At 39.2% G+C, this 22,767-nt stretch overlaps 1 protein-coding gene across 1 annotated transcript in view; it reads right to left on the minus strand.

The window, feature by feature from the left end:
• Positions 1-7,649: 7,649 nt before the first annotated feature.
• Positions 7,650-22,767, minus strand: part of CLVS2 (clavesin 2) — a 49,950-nt gene continuing 34,832 nt past the window's right edge. The window contains exons 3-5 of the mRNA XM_068412657.1: positions 15,586-15,696; positions 12,395-12,615; positions 7,650-7,737 (exon numbers count right to left, since the gene is read on the minus strand). Coding sequence (XP_068268758.1) covers positions 7,650-7,737; positions 12,395-12,615; positions 15,586-15,696 — 420 coding nt within the window. The remainder of the gene's footprint in view (positions 7,738-12,394; positions 12,616-15,585; positions 15,697-22,767) is intronic.

Here is a 22,767-nt window from a genome sequence, read left to right on the forward strand (position 1 = left end):
AAGAGTGACAATTAACAGCCAGGGGAAGGTAACACCTTAAATCGCAAGCTGTCTCAGATGACTGCCTATCTACACCTGTGCTGACTCCTAGCCAGTCTTTTTTGCATTCCTCTATGATGAAGTCAGCTGTTGCTCTCATTTTCCATTTCACCCTGTTACCAGAGATTTGCATAACGGAAAAATTTTAAATAGTGGTCCTCAAGCTCTAGTCTGCAGATTATCAGGGTGTTGGTTTTTTTTACAGTTTTCTCCAGTTATTCATAGAACAAAGTATGTACAGAAGACAGGATGTTGTCGAATGCAAGGGGGTAGGAGAAGAAAGGATGCAGAGCTAGGAAAGGTTTGTAGGACACATTTCACACAACAGTCCATAGAGTGAAAAAGCTAGAGAACCAAATGATTTAAAAGAGACATTATTGTCAAGTTGAACACTGGTTAACTGCAAAACAATTTTTTTTAAACAGCGTCAGGTATTCTATATGTGCCACTGAATATATTCATAGTTTTAGAATCATATTTTCTACTATTTAATTCCTTCTGCCACTGATGCATGAAGGATGCACATGAACCTCAGGGAAAACCATATTTAAGGGAAAGTGATCGCACACTACGTCCCGTCAAGGATACGATGCAACCAAACCCTAAAACTCTTTAAGTTACCATAATCTTAGGCATTACCTGTAACAATCACCAATTTAGTATTTTTAGATGTTAAGTGTAATGCTTGAAGTTGTCAGTTTCCTTTAAATCATCTCCACTGTGACTAATGGCTATGATTAACATCACCAGCAGAACTGTTTAAAGACACAGGACGCAGATCACCAGCTACAGCTCGAAGGCTGCATAATTAGCACAAGACACTGAGGTGTGCAGGGGAGATTCCCGCACCACTTACACTCACAGCCTTCTACACAGAGCAGGCAATGATATGGATGTCAGGGCAAGACAGGCTTTAACCCGAGCAAGCACTGAATTCTCCCACGTAATTATCTCTGCAGCAGGGACTTGCAGAATACACCCCTTCCTTCTCTTCCTATGGACAGGTTGGTGAACATTAGCCTTCCAGCTCCTGCACGCTATGTAACACCCTCATCCCAAAAGCCACCATGGAAAGAGCAGCAGCAGAGGCAGTTCAGGCCTGGCATATACATCAGGTTTAAATATATCCAAACCAAGTTTCTGTTGGAAAGATCTCTCTCCTTTCTGATGACAGATGTGTGGTGGGGTTTGTAAGTCCTCTCACATTACAGAGCAAATGAAAGCTTCCCTCACCATTACATTAAAATGATGGATCAGTTCACTCCAACTCCCTGCTGTTCTTTTCTCCATAGGCCTCCCACCTTTCCTTACAGGCATGCAACTCCTTTCCTTCTCTCCCTGCATGACTTCTTCAGCCAGGCAGGACACAGCATTTCACATATTCCTTCAGGTACCCAGGTCTGAGTCAGCCCGGGGCCCACCTCCAGGTGAGGATCTGGTGGCATGCACTGATCCATTAAACCGTGGTCACAAGCTCAGCTACTGCACCTATAATCTCACATGGTAACTCAAGGGTTTTCTGAAGATTTAGGAAATTCCACCATGGCCATACAACGTAGACCACGTCAAAAATGAGAACTCTGCTCACAATGTAGATGGGGGACACAATAGGCTTACTGATTCACTTCTTGGAAGTGTTCATACAAGTCCACCCACATCATTTTTGCCATTCATATGGCTTTCCACTGCAGGCTTGCTTCTGTTTTTCTATTTTAATTACTGTGTTTTATCACCTTCTATTATCTTTTTCCTTGCTTTTTTCCCCCCTTAAATTAACCAAGGGACCTGATTGGAGATGCTTGCCTTTAGGCACTGCTGTGTGCTGCCGGTGACATGACAGACTTTTTAAGGAATCACAGCAGCATTTCCATATCAAATACAAATCCTAATTGACTTCCACCATTTGTCTGCTGCAAACTGACAGATATGCCAGTTCTCTGGAAGTGAATTCTCCGCTAACAGGAAAAGGAAGCTTTGTCACACCTTTATTAGAGAGGACTTCTTGTAAGTGACTGATTCAGAAACAACAGAGCTGGCTGACCAGGGTCCCCACAGACAAAATACTTTGGCCATGTTTTAATAAAAATGTGTGCCATAAGGAAGCATCAGCATCTTCCCTTGGAGGTCTCTCTATTTTGCCTGTGTGCAGTGCTTCCGCTCCATTTGGATTCCACAGTGACACCATCAACTCAGATTTTGAACTCACTGCAGAAACTTCTCTTTTTTTCTCTCTTTTTAAACTCATATCATGTGAGTCTGACATGTCTGTTATCAATCAAAGCGGTTTACACACACAAAACACTGGAGAATGAGTGATAAAGTAGTGGGAGCTTGTGACCTGTGTTTCAACTTCACCACTGCCCAGCATCCACAAGTTGTTATTTTTTAACAACAAAATCACTTTGCAAATTGTGCAATCCAACAGGGGTCATCGCAATTTTGTGGTAACAGACCCATATGAAAGGAACAAATTAAGATTCCAAAAGCTGATAGGAAAATATTCCCACACAACAGAAAGCTGAAATGCAGACTGAAGGGAACGTCCAAGTAAATGTGCTAAATACAGACCCTTTACACAGGACCATTCAAGGTTACAAGGGAATACAGGATGTGGGGTCCTATCTACATGGCTTGCACTTTCATTTGTGGACACTTAAGCATGCCTCTAAATAAAATGCCCATGTTCCTTGTATAGTTAATGGGAAATAAGTATCTTTCAAGGCCGTCAAAAGGAGATCCTCCCTGACCAAGTTCAGACTTCTTTATTTGGCAGTCAAGATTTCCTTTTGGGCGTCTTCAGAGTAAACTACCTTTGTTTCCATCAATCAGGGAAGAAAGGCATTTCGTTTTGTGGGCCATACTCCCTTTTTACCATTTCCTCAGCAGAAATAGTGAAATGTACATTCTAATTTACCTTCACAGGAAAGCAGATCACCCCTGGTTTGTAAAGGGCTCATGGTAAAACGTTCAGGTAGGTTTCTAAAGAAACTTGGCATGACTGAATCAACAACCAGACATTCTTCTCACACAAAATAGGGACACATTATTTTCTCTCCTGTAGTTCAAACCACACTGAGCGATCAAAGTGTCATTTTTGCTGTATATAAACACAATGTGAACGTCTTCCATTGATATATCTAATGTCTCTAACTGGCTGTGTTTCTGTTTTGCTACTTGAGAAATGGGATACCTATTATTTTCTTGATTCCGTAGTGTGCTTGGACAAAAGCACTATTCTCAGCACCACAAATACATGCTCATAAGTTACTTGCAAAATGCCTTTCTTTAGAAGGACTTGATACAGCTAGCCATGTGATTAATTGATTTTTCAGTATAATCCTTTGAGACTCTTGCTCTTGCCTTTCACAATGATATTTACCTTCCAAATTTGTCCTGGTTCCCAATGCATTCGATAGCTCAGCAGGACATCCGCCATAGACGAAACCAAACTCAGCGGCCCCCCCTCAAATTCTATTTTAATATTCTAAACAAAATCCTGAAGCCTGATTTTGAATTTTTCTTCCTTGCAAGCTCTTCCAAACATGACTTTTTCAAAAATCTTGATAAATACATACACCAATAGTAAGAGAAACAATATAACAACATGGACATGACCAAAGCTTATTGCGAAGTGTTTCCCACGTAATTCTAAATTGTAGTTTTTATAACGCTTGGCAAACTTTTTATTTTCCCAAACAGAACAGGTAAATAGTAAAAGTCTTGAACAAAATACTGTCAGGTTACAATTTTGTCAGGTAATGTGCTTAGGCTTTGCTGTGAGTGTGACTAAATAAGACAAAGAGCATTCCATGCAAGGTACTGAGCTAAAACAATTCTTTAAGAGAGGCATTAAAGCAAATCTGCTTCTCCACATATCAATGACCTCTTGAGGTCCCTTCTACTCCTATTTTCTTTAATTCTGTGTTTATGTGTGTCTCTACAAATATCTTTTGTGATTAGGCATAGCATGTTTGCAGAGTGCAAAACATCTTTTCAAATATGCTATACAGTAAATTTACATTTCTGTAAAGACATCTTAAAGCTATTTTACAACTAATAACTATTCAGAGCCTGTGTATTTGTTGGAGCTTAGTGGGACTGATTACCTGTCTTTATAAAGCCAAGAGACTATTGACATCTCTGATTACAGGAGGAAGGCTTTGGGCGTGGAAGTTTCCATAACTTTTCCATATATTTTTAAATATTTTTTTCATGGAAGAGACATGATGTAAGGGGACACTTTTAGATCTTGCCAAAGACCTTAAACTATCAATTTTTACACTTCTTTTTCCTCCCCCTTTTTTTTTCACTTAGTCGCTTGGACAGGTGTATCCAATTTTTCCACTAAGTTCCTCATATTGCAGGATATTTTTTTAATATGCATATCAGCAGGCATAATTACAACAAGGTTTATTCTACTCAATATACAACAAAGGTAAGAAATTAAGAGGAATTCCTCCCAAGCATTTGAATTCTATTTTTAGCACTTCAGTTCTGCTATAAAAATTAGACATCAATTCCTATGACAATAAAGACTGAAAAAAGTTTTCAGTCCAAATTTAATCTATTAAAAATTGACCTACCTATAAAGATTTTCTACAAGAAGCAAGGGAAAGGTGGAAATCCTTTATGTACCCTGACGTGTAAAAGAGAAATGCCTCCAAAGAACACTGAGAGCATGTAAAGCATAATTATTTTTCTCACTCATTTTTATATTCTTACCCAATGTCACAACTGAAGTTACCACTGCCAGAATTTGCTTCAGGGAAATAAAAGCTGCAGCCAAGAAGACCTGCAGCCCACCTCTTTAACAGTGAGGCTCTTTTTGAAAAAGTAGTTTTGTTCTTGGTGAAAGATGAGGGCCCAGTTACACAAAATTATAATATATCCTACTTTCACTTTCTGGAAAGAATATATTAATACTCACCAACTTGAAGCTGAAATCAGGCATCAGAAAACATTACATAAATTACAGCTAAGTTCATAAATAAAGGATTTGCTAACAAAAAAAAATTATAAGCTTCAAAACAAATTTTAAGCTTCGTACAGTTGAGCAGATATACTTTCCTGCAAAGATGCTCTGTGGGGATGTAAGAGGTATTTGCATTTTCTGACCAGACAGCTGGTATACTCTAAAATCAGCGTTGTGCTGGTTTACACCAAGGTTTGGCCCATGAATCCAAAAGCATCCATGAAGATTTTGATCACCATTGTGTCACAGTTTGTATACATAAGGAATACAGACTAAAGCCCGAAGCCCTTACAAGGAGAAAATTTCTACTGATGTGAGAGTTTTATCTACTAAGGATTTAAAAAATCAGATCAATGGCAATATACTAGTCCACTAACCATAAGTGTGGGCGTATATAACATACATTCAAATATGGCACTTATGCAAACCCTAGAGACACATCTCACCTACCCAGCATGATGTTACAAGGTATGTGAAAAATAGGACTGATTAAAATAGTACATAATAATTCATCAATCTTTCCAGTCTCTCAAACCATAGAAGTAGTATTACACCGGTTTCTACTACTGAAAACTTATAGGACAGACTGCAAAGACGTTCAGGCTCTGTGTCTTTTCTCTTTGCATTTCGTAACACATATCATGAAAATAGAATCAGGAGAGTGAAAAGGCAATGACTTGTTCAGACAAGTTCCTGCAATGCAATCACATGTCAGGGCATACACTATTTATCAGTGCTGCTAATGAACTGTGAAGTAGGAAAGCTTTATCTGTGTGCTGCCTGGGCTAATGACCGGTGATGCTGGAAAAGAGGGTTGTCTCAGCCCTGAGAACCGCCAAAGCTGCCACCGCAGGAGTTACAGCTAAACTCTGAGATGACACACTTCCAAGATTTCACTTTCTGCTCTCTCTTAACTCATCCCAGCCTACTAAATCTTACAGCTGCAATCATCCTGAGCGAGGAGGGGTGACCTACAACTGGTGACTTTGAAACTTCAGTGATCACTGAAGTGATGGAAGAAATTCCTTAAACTGTGGCGCTTGGGAGACAGGGTTGCTGCGAGCTCTCTCCTCCACTGTGGTCAGTGTATTCTTAACTAATCCCTGCATTGCCCAGACATGCTCTTACAACACCTCTAACTATTCAGATGTCTTGGTGGGCACCCTGTGTCTTCTCACTCTGATTGCAGAGTTAAGTCCTAACAAGAAATTACACTCTTGCCTCAGCGTACAACGGGCTGCACGCACATCAGCCAGCACACAACAAAGATGACACAGCCCCTGTATTTCAGATGATTTACCTGAACTCTAGCGAAATCTGTTGCCCTTTTGAGGTAAAATGTATTTCTCTATTATGGCACATGTTCAGTATACACAGTTACACTACAACCAAAACAGAAGTGTCCTAAACACATAGGCTGAGATGTTGGACTACAACTTATTCGTATTTATCCTTGCTTGGAGTGGGATGCTGTTGTTCTATGGAAAGTTTTACTATATTCATAATGACATTGTCTCAATATACAATCTATAATATATCTAAGTACATTGAATAGGTATGATTTCTTGTATAAACCTTCAATTAAATACACTTGTCTAACAATATCACCTTGTATGCTTGTCAGAGGTTGGTAAAAATATATATATGTATCCAGTCTCCCAGTGCACAGGATTCAGTGATTAACTTTTAACCTCTGCTGCCAGGCTTTACTTTCAAATACCAGCTATTACGCTGTATTTAGAGGACTATTTTCTCAGTACAAGGGAGAACAGAGTTCTGGAAAAATTCTTGACGTGCACCCAAAATGCAAGAGAAGTAACTCCAATGTGTCCCACACTACAACACCCAGGTTAGGGTAATAAGCCAGGTTACTTGCAAACTGTAAACGAAAAGTTGAGGAAGAAACCTCACAGATCCATACGGCCAAACAACAAAGCTGTCAAAGAGGTGGTTCCAGCTCATCTGTTATCTTTTTCACAATGCTACATGGTTTATGCTAAATCACAATCCTAAACCACAACGTTATTCAGGAAATCAGTTCCTACGGCTAGGAAATATTCGACTGATTACAGCATCTCCAAGTTCTTATATGCCCTCTTTATCTTCGCACACTACATGAGCATTGCAGAGAGAAAACAAAACAGCAGCCAATACGCTAGCTGCGATATGGCTTCCTATGAGCAGGCCCACATTTAATTGGTTTTGATATTTTTCCATGTCCAGTATGTGTTTCTGTGTGTGTCTGTGTGTGTGTGAGCACGCACGTGTTTTCTTCTCTTTTTTATGAAGCACTTCACTGACATATTTAATAGTCATTCACTTCCATAGCATTTGCTTACCGTAACCTACAAAGTCAATGGAGTATTATATTATATTTACAAACAAGTTGGCACTTACAGAATAAATTATTGATTCCTCTTTATTTTTTATTTCATTTTATTTTCCTTTTTTGTCCTCTTCTTTTTCACCCCAGGGCATCCACAATTCAGGCAGAATAGTAAAACCTGCTGCCTGCTGCCATTATGCTACATTAACATGAGTAAATAGGATTCCAGCTGGTACACTCTTTCCCAATGGTTTGCTTGTTGCTGAGAGGCAGCGCCTTCCACTTCAGTTCATGTTTGATGCTCAGGAACTGTTAGTCAAGTGAAAGTAAAGGCTGCATGTTTTCTTCCTCATTCTTATCCATGCGTTTCAGCACCCCAGGATCCACAACCGACTGAGACCTGCAGAGGGATAACATGTTTATTTAACTTTTCTAGATCAAGACAAATGAGGGTAAACTTCAGCTTTCTTTTGTTTATTTTCATTTCTGCTAGGGCTTAAAAATAATGGTACAGCATTACATAAGCATCTGATCACTGCAAATGGTCAGAAAATACCCTCAGGGAGTGATTACATGGCTTTAAAGGGCTGGTTTGTGGATATAGGAGCAAAAGGCAGAATAAAGTGGATCCTCTTATCTTCTGTGAAACAGTGAAGCAGGGCACATCCTCAGCACACAGCAGAGGGCAATCTAAGCTGTCTTTTGTACTGACTTAAGCTCTGACCCGCTCTACCAGAAGGTTAGATGGCACCGGGCTGGTAAAGAAGGTACAATTCAGCCACCCAGCTGATTAATGGCACACAGCAATTAGTGGCATGTGTTAGCGGGAAGCACAAGTTGCTCCTTCTCTGAATCACACTTAAATGCAACAGTGCGAGCTCCTAAGCCGACCACATGGAATCCTGCCATGGCCAACAGGATTTCTGGAGCACTGGACACATCTGTCAAACTCACTTATGAACTCAACTAAACAGAGCAGAGAAGGATGGTAAGGGCAAATTCAATGATGATTGTACAATTTCTCCAGAGTCTCTGATTCAGCACAGAAGCATAAGACTGGTACTGGTACCCTGCAACAGCCATGTGTAAGGAAAAAAAGAGCAAACCCCAACCTCCAGCAAAATCAAAATGCTCCATTAAAAACAAAGCCCAACGTGTTAACATGGGGTCTTATATCACCTATGTCTTAGCTTGTCAAAAAGCAGACACTTCTGGGGTACAGTAAAAGCAACCCTTGTTAGATGTTTCCTTTAGTGAGATGAATCTCATGCTAGAAATGCCTATTTCTCTTGCTTTCTGTAAACATTTGAGATGGCTACAGCATGTGTACATCTCTACAGTGTAGGCATCTATTTTTGATTAGTGGAAGCACACTGTGACTGCAGCATTGATACAGTTTTGCCCATTTGGAGGGCTACAGCACAGAGAAAAACCTTTACAAATTCTGACCTCTCCTAAGATAAACATAGAGAGTCAATCCCCCACTCTTATAAACCAGCATCACCCACTGAAACCAATGAATGAGGCTGATAGCAGGAGACTATTTGGTCTTTCTCAAAAAATCTAAACAAAACCTTCAAAAACACAATAAAAAACATCGGAATGAAAGCCTAGGTAAAAACTTTAAACACAAGGATATTTTCTAATAATACTTACCACATTTCTCTTACTAATGCCAAAACCAAGAAAATTAGCTTTAAAAATCTGATGGTCTCTCTTGTGAGAAAAATAATTAAAATATTTTAATTAAAACCATACAATAACCCTCATCTAGAATGCTGGTCAGTTCCTCAGGCAGAAAACTAAACCACTGAATTAAAAATGCTTTTTTGAAATCTTCACAAGGTATTGTGCCAATGCAAAGCTGATTGAAAATTTGCTGGTGGGAAGCTGTACTCCCGGAAAATCCAGTTCATTGAGATAAAAAATTGCTGTGGAAGCATACTGATTTCAAAGGATTCCCAACTGAATGTAAGTACTAATAGGAGACTGAGCCTTTTCCTAGGCTGCCAATGTCTGAGGAGCCAAGGTTTCCAGTTCTCATTGGGGGAAGTGAAGGGGAGCTGGAAAGGCTGCAAACCTGGCCTCAAATTCCCAGTGAGGCAGTTTTGGCTGCAAATTCCCAAGGCGTCCAAACTCCCTGATGCCAAGGCAGATGTGAAAATGAGACTGCACAAGCCCTGATCTATGGCTTGTAAGCTCAGGAGCCTAATTGCCTTGAAGAAGGAGGAATCGTTTTCATTCAGTTTTAAAACAACATTTACTGTCATGTTTCATCTCATTCAGCAGCAATCCATGAATGAAGGTATGGAAAAGGAAAAACATTTGTGTAAGTCTATAGCACCTCCTATCTACATTTCCCAAATAACTTTACAGACGTTACCGAGTAAATTCACACAAAACACAGTAGGACAGAGTTGTACTACAAAGCCCCATTGCAGAGGTGAGGAACCAAAGCCACATATAGATACTTTGCAAAGCTGATCAATACAGACATCTGCCCTGCGGCATTAGGCGAGAAGCGGATGCAGGTCTCCAGCTGGGTGCCTCAGCCATGAGAGTCACAGGTGGACACAGCCACAGGCTAAACATGACTGCTGAGACAGCTGCAATGGTGCCACATGACGTGAATGTGTTCTCCCCAGAGGTCTGTGCTACAGGTGGGCTTAATTCCTCCTTATCTCCACCACCCTCCCCACAATCAGCCTTCCTTTCAAGTAGAGATAATCCATTTCACCAAAAGTTCAAGGAGATGTGGAGGAACATCACTGGTTCATATGGGGGCCAAAACGAGTAACAAATGAATTCTCAGCTGTATTTTGGTTTAAGAAGGATATTCTTTCAGAGCAATAAGCTAATTTTAAAATGGCAAGCCAAATTAAACAAGATAATTGTTGGAGATCTGCTAGACACTTGTGACATTTGTTCTAAGTTAAGCACTATTCATTGACTTACTGTCATGGTTTTTTGTATGTTAAAAACCTTCTTCTGCACTAACATACCACACTGAGTGTGGTTTCAAACTGAGAGAAACAATCCACCAGGTGCTGAATTCAAGTTAAATTTCATTTTTAATCCAATAGAGTTTATCTCTTTTACCTTAACTTTTCTATTTCTGTTTTAACACAGTCTGTGCATTTAATACATTAAAGTCCTGAGACTTTCTGTCCATCTTACTACCACTCCCTTCTACTTGGTACTAGCACAGTAAGTCTGCTTAGTACTTTTTATATCCAACAGCAGGGAAGGAGGATTCTAGCAGGTGCTGCAGACATGTTAACTGAAAAAGAATGTGAAGAAGTTGAGGAAATTTCAGCTCACTATTATATAGATACAAATTTCAATGTGCTTATTTTCTGCAGTATGTCTCCTACTGTGTTAGCTAACCCAGACTGAAAGAATGTCAATTTGAAGTTTACACTGAAGTGTAATTCTCCATGAATGATTTTTCAAGCACAAATTAAATGAGAATAAAACAGGTAAGGATGAGAAAGCATTCTTTGAGAAAGAATAAAGAATCTGGTCAATCCACTGCTTTTCCATTTAATAATGTGCTCGCCCAGGAAAAGTTTGCTCCAAAGGGTCTTGTCACAGGCCTTCTCATGGTTTTTTTGTTCCATCCTTGGATGAAGCTATTTACTCTCATGACTCCATTTTGCAACAGTAAGACGTCTGCATTTCAGCTCCTAAATTCCACCTTTCTCCCCAAGACACCTTCTCTATTGTCTCATAATTCTTGTATTATGTGCAAATCATATATAAATGTATTGCTCACTTTTCCCCTTCCCCTAGCTCTTCGCTGTATCATTTTCTCCATTACTTGTGTTAATTGCATCTTTGTCATATGGCTTCAGGAACTTTTTTAACTTCTCCTTATCCTAGTTCATTCCCATCTAATCTCTTGCTATTTCCCACTTTCAGTGCACTGTAGGTCTTTTACAACACAAAATCCTTAGACTTCACTGCTTTTTTTCTTTTTTATTCCTATAGCAACCTCCTGTCGTCTCCTCTCTACTTCCCCCAAAATACCTCCCTTTCAAACCACACTGTCCTCCCCAATCTATGCAACATTTTCCAGCCAAAATCATTTTCCTGGCTGAGGCAGTCTGAAAATATTTTATCCTGTTTGATCTGCTTCTAGAGTCTCTCTCCTTTTTGCATCAAATACCATCTCCTGAAACTGAATTCTCAGCTTAGCATATTCTGAATTAACTTTAACCACTTTATATATTGTTTTCTGCCCTGTTTGTTCTCTTCTGATTCACTGCTAGGCCCACCCCTTATGAGCTGCACTCTGACTTTTGCTGCCCTGCTCAACCTTATCTATCACCCTGCTGTAACCTTTCTCCTTTCTCTTCTACTGCCCTGGCAAGGTTGGACCAGGTTTACTCCTCCCAAGTGAATTACCTCACTGATTCCATAGTTACTGGAGAGGTAACTAACCTCCTCCTATATTTTACGTTATTTTGAATGGTAAAATGCAGGAAGCAATTATACTGTATCTTCTCAAAGAAAAGAATATCAGAATGCCAAGATGTTTAGCAGACCCAAGCATAACAATTGGCACTGATTTTTGTCCTGGTTACCCTCATTACTTTTTCTCATGTGTGCAGTCACTGTGACTGACAGTTCAGATGCTGCAAGTGTCCTGGCTGGTAGATACCAGGCAGTGGGCTATGGGATGGAGGAAGGTATGAGTTATCACCACCACCCAGATGGATAATTGGCCCCAATTTATCCTCTGCACCGAGGCTCACTCCAGCTAGCACTGTCTCTCATACTTACTGTAAGCTGGGGTGGGATATCAGCTTATTCCAAACACAGCACTGTATACACTACCTATATGGCACCACGGAAATAATTAGCTCTACTGGGCTCACAACTCACATGGGTAATAATCAACACTATGGTCTATAATGAACAGTGATCTTAAGAAAGGAAAAAAATGGCCCTTGTATATAATAAACTGAGGGAACTACTTGCAGCTTCATAAAAGAGGAGGAAGGCAAATGTTAACCTTATGGCAATACCAGAAGACCACAGTACCTTTAACCCACCTTTTCATCGATTTCGGAGAGAGGTCCTTTTCTATATCCTTTGCAGGAGCATTGTAGGAGTCTGCGTTGCATTCACTGTCATCATCGTATTCATGGTCAAGCAGTGTTCTTGCCCATGTCCCCATGTCATAGGGGGGCAACATTCCTCCAAACTCTGAAGGCAGTATCTCAGGGTGTATTAGCTGATGCAGGCTGTTGAGGTTATTACCATGCAGGAATATCTGTATATACACATGCAGGTAAAAACAAAGCAGTATCACAAAAATCATCAAAGCCCAAATTACATCATAATTATTAGAGGATATTGTACAGTTCAAATATTCTAGCTGTGTTGGGCTAACAGAGATGGCCACCAACACACACATCGCCTCTGCCTTAAACATGGTCATACGATGTTCATAAACCTACAAAGTGATTAGAGCATAAATGAATTTAAATGTTTGCAGAACAAGGGGCCTAAGGAGGGTAAGAACTGATATCCGGTCACTAGATGGACTGAAGATTAGACATACAGACTGCCTATCTCTTGTTATTTGCTTTCCCTAGTCCTGTGAATTAAATTAAGTGAATAAATTAAGACCGTAAATAATAAATAAAATTAACATTCACCATATACATTAAGGAATATGTATTGACTTTCAGCATCTAGTCATGAGTTCTATAAATAAGATCAATAGTGCAGTGTCATGAAAACTCCACTGGAAAGATTTTCTTCCTTGATATGGTGGTACTAGTAACTACCATCCATACTTGACACTATAGGAAGTAAGCAATAACAGTACAATAATTTCTGTGACAACAATGAGGGAATAGTTGATGGACTACTTGATATTATTCATCAATGTTTTGGTAGACTGATTTATTTTCAGATATACTTTACATTTATATAAATGTATATGTATATGAATACTTGTATTTATGTTTATATTTAATCCTATTGTTTCTCCTCAGAGACCTGGAATGTGTGACCAATGAGCACTAGAGCAGAGCACCTCTGTATTTGGACAGCCTTCTCCCACAGATACGAAGGACCTGCAGACCTTCCATTGGAAGGAAATGCCTGCTCTTGGGTATGGCTACACAGACAGCTCACAGCAGCTATTTCTAGACTAGCAAGTAAGATGGGTCAGGATTCACTCTTTGGGACTGGGAGCAAGTGCCATGGCACAGTTCACATCCATATGGTTAAACTCCTTTCATGTCCAGAACAAGTTCGCCTCATCCATACTGCTCACTCGTCCATGCCATCCTCAAATTGTTCCTGGGCAATGTCTAAGAAAGCATCATCTGGCACCAGCCACTGCCATGCCAGAAAGTGCCCATACAATGAAACAGTAGGAATGGCAGTGCCCAGCCCTTTTTAATTTACTAGTGCTGAAATAGCCAGAAGGCAAGGTAGGATGTTGCCTCCAAACAGCTATATGCTGCCTCTCGTTCCCCAACGGGCAGGCAGAGGTGTGCGCACACAGACATCAAGTGCTATTGATTCCCATCCCACTTCACCTTGCAGAGACTTCTCTGGACAGCTATGCCCCTAGCATGATTTATCAAGAGTTAAATTCAAAAGGCAGAAAGACAAAAAGACCAAATATGGTAGACTTAATATGACCATGCAAACCCAGTAACGTTCTTCCATCTCAGAAAGGAATTTATCCTTGTGTGAAAGAACAAATATTAATGGCAAAAGTAATTTGTTTTATGGTGCCTTTCCAACTGAACGTTTCACTTCTTAGCAATTGTTTTTATACATGCCTAGTACTATGTTGATCTGAATATAGCTATCATCAGCTGCAAATCTACCAGACATATTAAAAAAATACAAATAATTCAGGATAAACACAACATACAAATAACGAGCCTGATAAAATTCTGAAGAGAATTCTGTTGGGTCTGGGTTTTTTTCACAATCATTAGTTCTGTCCTTTATGGTTTTTTTTAAAGCTGATTTTAAATTTTACATGCTGGGCATAACTATCACATTTTGACACTACCTTTTGGACCCTAAATCAATATTTAACCACCTGACTACTTCTTATAGGTATTCAGTATTGATGAAAACAGTTGCAAAACATCAGTGTTTCTGAAAATATATGTCACTGATTCAGGTGTCTAAATAAAAATATAGATGCTAACTGATAAGCACCCATGTTCAACTGCCTTGTAACTTATTTTTAATGTTGTAACAGGCCCATGAGCTGTACTTTACTCCCTGGTTATGCATACACAGCATTTGACTTAAAAAGACCTCAAACGTATCTGGCACTGTAATGTTCTTTGTTGAAGCTGTAATCAATGGAGTGCAACTGAAGCCTGCAAAATGGGTTTTCATTTGCATATTTATAACAGATATTACATAAAAGGCTTTGTGATCTATAGTTCAAAATTTGTGAATACCAGAGGCCTCTCAAGCATAATCTGTCAGTAAAAAACAGCTAAACACCAAGGATCATTGTGGCCTCGTACGCTGTGTTTGAGGAGAGAAAACAGAGTTGCTTAGAGAACTGATCCCATTAAAAAAAAAAAAAAAATCATCACATTCTTTGTAGTGGCTTTGTACATGATGCTGATTGTGTTTTCCTGGATGACAAATTTCCTGCTACAGAAATAATATCATTCTATGTGCTGTCACCACCAAGCTCTAATTTAATTGCACTGATGCAAATGCTGCAAATTCAGCAACATCTCAGAGACTGCTCATGCTTATGTTCAGATGCATGCACACAAATTTCCTTTCATTGGCTTTCATTCAAATTAGTATTTGCAAAATATTATATACCAGCTGTGTGTTTCAGTTCATGATAATGTCAAGGAAATCACACTAGGAAAGGACTCCATGCTCACTACCTCTGTTCTTAAAACAAAGACACAAATAATTTTAATAGAAATTGAATAGAATTGAATTGAATTGAATCTTAATAGAAACTGTAATGTTGACAATATTTTTTATATAACCCAGAGGAAAGCATATGCTTCCATTTTAAAATACACTTAAGTGCACTGATTGTCTGTGTCCTTAAAGGATAATGCTGTATAAGTTTCTAAAACAGTTAAAGACACTCTTTACAATGAAGATGTATTTAAATACTTTCCACCAATAGCAAGCTGGTATATCGTGTATATCTACTTTATTAGAGAATGATACATCTGCTGACTACAGCTCTCAGGTAGTGGACAATTAAACAGAAAAATACCCTTTTTCGTGTCTTCTCCTTTAAAAAGGGCCGTATAACTGTGTAGAGGGCATGGATATACCACGGCTGATTGACGAAATGTATTCCTCCAAACCGAGCTGGAAAACTGTCCTGTATGTCACAAAACAAACACATACAATGTGAGTTGACTTTTAACAGAAGTTGCACAAGCATCAAATAATTTTTTTATGCTGAATGCTTTCATTTTAATAAGAAGGCTTAAACAAGAAGAAACATTCTTCAAAACTGTGTCCTCTTAGTTGAGTTCCAACCTTCCACACCAAGCAGCAACACGCCCTGGACAGAGCGGTGAGGAAGCATGCTGAGACAACTATGGTATTCGAATAAAGGCACAGACTTTCTAACCTCCAGAAATGCTTTAAACATCTAGAACAGGTTGCCCAGGGAAGTTGTGGGTGCCTGCTCCCTGGAAGTGTTCAAGGCCAGGCTGGATGGGGCTCTGAGCAACCTGGTCTACTGGAAGGTGTCCCTGCCCATAGCAGGGGGGTTGGAACTAAATGGTCTTTAACATCCCTTCCAATCCAAATCATTCTATGATTCTATGATTTATGATTTGCCTGTAATCCATCTACGCAATATATTTTTCTCTTTTTCTTTTCTATGAATTTTATTCATCTTTAATAGTAAGCATCTCAACACTTCCAGTGTCACTAGAAATGTCCCTCTTGTTTCCACCTTAAAAAGAAAGTGTAAATCTAAACTACTATTCATAATTTCTCCAATATTATCCATATTTCATAAAACTAAAAATGCATTAAACATTATGCATAAACTGTTATGCAATATCCATGATAGTAATTCTTGTCACATAGACAGAGGCCTTCTGGGAGCTTAAATGTAAGGACAGAATATCTGTACTGAAGCAATGACTTTTCTTTTTTCTTACTGAAAAACACAAGGGGAAGACAACTCACTAGGACAGATTCTGATCTGCATTTTCAATTTCTAAGTCAAGAGAATATGCCAGAGGGTTTGAGAGTTTGAAGAGAGCAGCCACTCTGTGCTGGAATACTATTGCCAAGTTAATCGCATGTCCTCATTTTGTCTTTGTCTGGTTGATCATATGCTCAAAAAATGCAATAAACTGCTGTCGTCTCCTGTGTTGCCTAGAGTTACAGCACTGAGCAACGAAGCAAGAGGTGTAAACAGGCTTGTAAATTGACGCATGTTCCCTTTTGTTTTCATGGGCTATGTCAGAACCTTTTCGTTGTTTAGGTATACAGACATCAAATTAATGGCTTTCATTTGAACCCTTATTCAACAGGTGGTCCACTATAGGCAGCCACAGTAGTCACCAAAACCGGGTTCCTCACAGCAGCAGCAACTCCAGTTTGACAATACAGGTACAAACAAGGACATGCTTCCCAGCTACACCTCCTTCTCCTCCTGTGTGGGTGCAGTAAAGGCAGCTTCAGGTCTGTGTAGTTGGATCAGAGACTCAAAAGGAGGCAATCAAATGCTTAGACAGGACACTCTGTGCAAACAGACTTATTTTGCCTCCTCTGGAAACAAGAGAGCAGGCCATACAGAAGCATCCAACAGTCTAGATATGATCCACAAAGCAGCATTTGAAGTATACTGATTTAAGGTGATACAGCATACAGTAAAAAAAATGGCAATGGCCAAGAAAAAAATCATAAGCTGTATCAACCAATCAAGAACTGTCAGATAAGGAAGGCAGGAACTGTAGGAAGGAAATCTTTAATGAGATGTTTTCAGATAGGAATATACTTTGAAAAAGTGCATGTGCCAAGCAACTTCCTTAGTTCTCCAAATGTGTACAGAGCTGTGGGAATAATGAAGCCTGAATGGGTCACTTGCTCCTCTCAAAAATACCATTCAAATACTGGCAGGCACTCTTAACCCAGGGCATCTTTACATGAGGGTGCCACCTGCCTCCAAACTGCAACAACTTGATGGATTATCAGATGTAACATTTTCCACCAAAAAGGCAATGCCTTAACAATATTCTACAGGAAGGATGACAGCTACAATACAGACCACTAACATCTGGTTGGCCACAGTACAACAGTCAACGCAATTAACAGTATTTTACAGATTTTCTCCAGAAACATTTGATTAACAACAGCCTTGAAATAAAACATATTGAAAGACTGTGCTACAGAAGCCTCATCTTGCTAAACACCTAGTTCCTGTCAGCACTGACTAAATGTCAAACAGGATGGTTGATAATTTGACATGTAATTCACCCTGTGCAATATCGTAAATCCCCAAACACCTTTTTGAGAACACAACCTCTGATGTACAAAAGGTAGTAAATTATGTCCCCATCACAGCAATCCAACGAATCCATTAGGAAAGATAAATCATTGTATGACACCTTAACCTTTAGTTGCAGGAGATACCATTCATCTACAGAAGGTTGTGTTTATTTGGTTTATCATGGCTGCTGCTTCAGCAAAGAACTCCGGTGCAGCACGCCATGTACCATGCACAAAAGAGCATACACTAGAGCTGCAGAAGACATCTTTTGCTAGTTTCATCCAGAGGTCTTTGAAGAGATCTTCAGAGTTAACACTGGAATGGTAACTGTGTTAAGCCTTGTAGGGGTCAAACACTTTTTAAAATGTAGGCACTATGGAAGACAGCAAAGCAAACCAGCCATTCCTGGCCGCATGCCTTCTCCATGATTTTATAAGCTTTTACATTAACACAAGTGCCCCAAAACTTACACGCAGAAAGTTATGAAATGTTTGTTCTTTATTGCTCAAAAGATGTCTCACACAGAAATTGAGGACAATTTGTGAATGAGAAGATCTCAATAGGCAAACAGGTATTTGTATTCTACCATGGGCTCAGAATGGATGGCTTGTCAATACTCAGTTATTTATGAAGATATTCCATTTCTAGCAGGTAAAAGGAGTACCTTTACAAAGTATGACTTTGACACTTCCCCTGTCTTTTTCTGCATCTTGGAATCCATTTACATGAAGAGTCATTAATACATATGGAATGATTCTCAAATAGAAGATGCCACTTAATATTAAAAGCCTATTTGTCCCAGTGTTTTTCAACAATTCTAAAGGCATTTTCCAGAACTGACTAAAGAAGTTGAGTATTTATCAATTTCTGTGACTGAACTGAGGTGCCCAAATTCAGAAGCACTTCGTAAGGTGTAATTAGGAACCCTCAAAATTTGGGCCCGGAAAGAGAAAGGGTGATTTGATTAGAAAGATCCTGCATTTTACACAGTTCTGGGACTAGAATTCAAAAGCTGCTGAATGCAGATCTGAAACCCGATCTCAACAGCACCTGGTGAGAAAATAAAAAAGTGGAATAAGCAACTACAGCTGCTGGAGAAACAGGTGTCAGAAGGTTGTCTGGCTTTTCTCAGATGTCTCTGACTTCCGCATGGGGATTTGTCAGACAGATGGCCATCCTACACAAACAGCAGGTAGGAATTTCTTCCAAATCACTGATTCTTGTGGGTTTTTACATAGATTAACTCACAAGTGTGGTGGCAGTCACAACTGCCTCTGTAGACATATTGCACTTCAACAGAAAAGCCTGTAACCCATGAATCATATGAATTCTAAGTAAAAGGAATCCCATGCCAGAAAACAGTAAGAAATGGAGATCAGCCATGAAGTGAGCTGTGCATTTGACTGGAAAAGTAATAAAGCTGATGAAGTATTACCAAACCACTAAAAAGAACTAATTATATATACACAGTGTGTGGATTCTTTTAGCATTCACAATAACCTCTGATTATGCAGCAGAACACAACCTAAGCATGCCTCTGATGAACACAGTTTGGGACATGGCCACTCCACAGAAGCAGACAAACAGGTAGTTACTATTAGGGACCACAGTCCGTGTGATACAAGGCTTACAAGTGACAATTAATAGTGGGCTGCCAAGGAAGAGGCAGACCCCTACACTACTATTTGCAGGACAGGGCGACTACCTGTGCAACTGACCTCTCCTCTAACATCTATAGGCCAGCACTGGAGAATAAACTCAGGTCTCCTCCAGCTATTCAAAAAAGTCAAGCACTTCAGGGAGAAAAAAAAAGCCACTATGATGAACCAAAACAGCATCATCGTAATGGAAATCTCCACTAGAAAGACACTGAAACATTCTGTCTGATGCAAGGTGCAGCACCACTAAACTTAATTTTTAGCATGTTAAAGAGGAAACTATGGAAAATCAGAGAAATAAAAGCTCTGACTAGAAGGAATATTTCACTTCGTTAGTACTACCAGGGCTTAATTACCAGAGGAACCAAGAGCTGTCCACATCAGGAAAGGAAACACAAGTCTTGCTCCCAAACTGTAACTTTACCGAAGGTATGAAAGAACAAGGCATTCCTAATACCAAGCTTCCTGTAGGCATCCATCCATGACAAGGGTAATTGCAATGTCTCAAAACAAAGTAACTTGTGTGTCAAGACTGATCACCTGTGCTCAAGGCATGACCTTAGACTGGGACCGTATCCAGTGGTATGGTAGGATGATAAAGGGACTGAAAAGTGTATTTGTAGAGTCTAAAAGAATTTGGATATTTTTGTTTATGAAAACAAATACTGGAAGGCAAATGACATCTACAAACACACTAGGGAGAATAAATGAGAGGTGAGGAAAGACCCTTTCAAAAAAAGGACAACGCTGACACCCAAACAAATGAGAAAAAGCTCACCATGAACACAGCTAGACTGGAAAGTGGTAGACAGCTCTGGAGGGGAATAAGCGTCCAACAACTTTGGGGGGGAATAAGCAACCTAACTCATTTTGCCACAAAGATTACTAAATTATGAGGAAGTTGAGCTTCAGGTTGTCTGTAACAACAGGAGACTTCACTTCTGTCCCTCTGTGTTATAGTTCTTTGAGGTTCAGATTCAAAAACATTTTCAGGTTTCAATGGTGGTGAAATTTTGCTTGATCCCTGGAACAGCTGCGTTAGTGATTTCCTTCTGTAAGACTATGACGTTGTTCTCTCCTAGCCTGAGCTTTTAATTTTTATTAAACAATGCTGAATCATTTCTAAGACAAACAAAAAGTGCCCAAATAATTTTTTGTTACTGTGTTCAATGAAATGAGCACTACCCAAAGGCAAATTAACAGCATTCAGTGACATTCCTACAAAATAAGATTTAATTATCTAGAACTGGATTTTGTCATTTTGCTAAGAAGTTTCCAGTGAAGCAATTTGACTTTTGGCAGTCCTCCTTTTCATTTCTATTAGTCATTTTATCTTACAGCTCATATAGAAATATGCTAAATTGAATGAGATGAGGAGAGAGATGGTATCCACCCAGTGAAACTATTGCTCTTTTTATTGAAGTATCTGTTTTAATTTCAAATAATCTTCCATCTTTCATTTCAATATGCTACTCATAAAAATTATATATTGGTTAAATTAATTAGGTGGATAGCCATCTGACCACCTGTCTGCATGTTTATATATAAATATAACAAAATAAAAAATCTACATAGATTTTGTTCTTCCACTATTTGGATAAAGGGCTCAGACCACTCTCTTTTTTTAAATTAGATGGACTTGATAAAGAAAATATTTTGTATAAAACCTCTCATTTTCATTTGGAATTACTTTATTTTTGCAAATTAACCTTCAAGAGGTTTTGGTCTGATTTTTTAAAAAGTTTTAATTAGACATTGTGTGAAATTCTTTTAGCAATGTTTGCTTGTTTTGACAGGAGCTTGGGGTTTTGGGTATTTTTTTCCCTTGGCTCATTTGTTTAGTTTGAACCTGGAAAAATTAAGGCTTTAATTTTAAAGAGGAAATGAAAAATGCTGTTTTCCAAGGACAATTCTCTTTTTTAGTTCTATGTAACACTTCATTTGGAATGTGAGATATTAAAAAGGAGGGGAAAACAACCAAAACTTCATCACAGCACGATGCTGTTTCCAAATTGGCAACACCAGGAAAACAGTAAAAAAGATGGCAGAAGTAGGTTCTTCTATACTGTTTTCTTTTCCTGTGATGAAAATCATTCTTTACAATAGGCAATTATCAGATGTTGATTTCTTCTATGGAAATTCCCATGGGGAAAAAAATCCCTTTTCCAGGCAGCTTGTGAATGTTTTATTAGATTAAGATTACAGACAAATGGAAAAACCACTATAATGCAAACTGCTGTGCATAAATACAGTAACAATACTTTCATAATGCTGGCAGAATAAAAATAATGCTGGGAATTACTGTTCATAAAAATGCCATACTCACATTCCTGAAGGCAAAAGTCTTTGGCCAGGAACTGTATAGGAGGACATGAAATGCCGCACCAGCATCTCAGCTTGTACCACCCTTGTCCTGAAGTCATCCTCTTTCAGTCAGTGAGGCTATCCTGATGCCCAAACAGCCCTCGGTCTCTTACTGTCATGATGCTTTTCATCATGCAGAAAGCTTCTCACAGCCCTGAGCCCATTTCAAAGAGAAGCATCAGTAGTTATCAGATAGCCCCTCCCTTGTACCTGGCCACTTCCAAATGTGAGTAGGCTGAACAGCACCTTATCTAGAATTGCCTTAGGGCAGCTACACTTATTTGTTCTGTTTTATTCAACCAAAATGTGATCTCTTGTGCTATCTCACATTTCCTTCAGAAGAAAGGGAAACCTTAGGATAATGTTAAGACAAGGATTGAAAGAAACAAAGGCAGAAACCATAGAAATAAGATAAAAGTGAGAAGAGAAAAACAGGAGAGATTAAATTAAAATTAATTCAGGGAGGGATATAGAGAAATTACTACGATGCACAAGAGAAAAATGGATTCGTCATGTTCCTTTTCTAGCCCCTCTTCAAAACTTGCACAGAAAGGCAGGGAAAGAGAAATGTAAAGTATTCCTACATGGAGGACCCATGTTTTACAGTCAAGACGGATTTTGCAGACCTAAACTAAAATAGGGTGAGTATATACCAAATCTTACGCCTTCCATAAAATTTCTGCAGATCACCGCAACTGACAACTTCCCAGAAGAACCAGAGCCAACCTATGGATTTTTTAATTCTGGATTGGTTTCAACCAAAATTTGCAAGAAACTCCATCGAACTGACTATCCTTAATGGTATATCAGTATAACTGTACAGGCAACAGGGTGCACAGGTCTGCAGGTGGATAGGGTGAACAGAGATACTGCACAGAAGCAAAAGTGCAAGTTTACTATTGTGGCAGCTTTCAAA

This window comes from Nyctibius grandis, chromosome 1 (assembly GCF_013368605.1).
Source record: "Nyctibius grandis isolate bNycGra1 chromosome 1, bNycGra1.pri, whole genome shotgun sequence".
NCBI classification, from domain to species: Eukaryota; Metazoa; Chordata; class Aves; order Nyctibiiformes; family Nyctibiidae; genus Nyctibius; species Nyctibius grandis.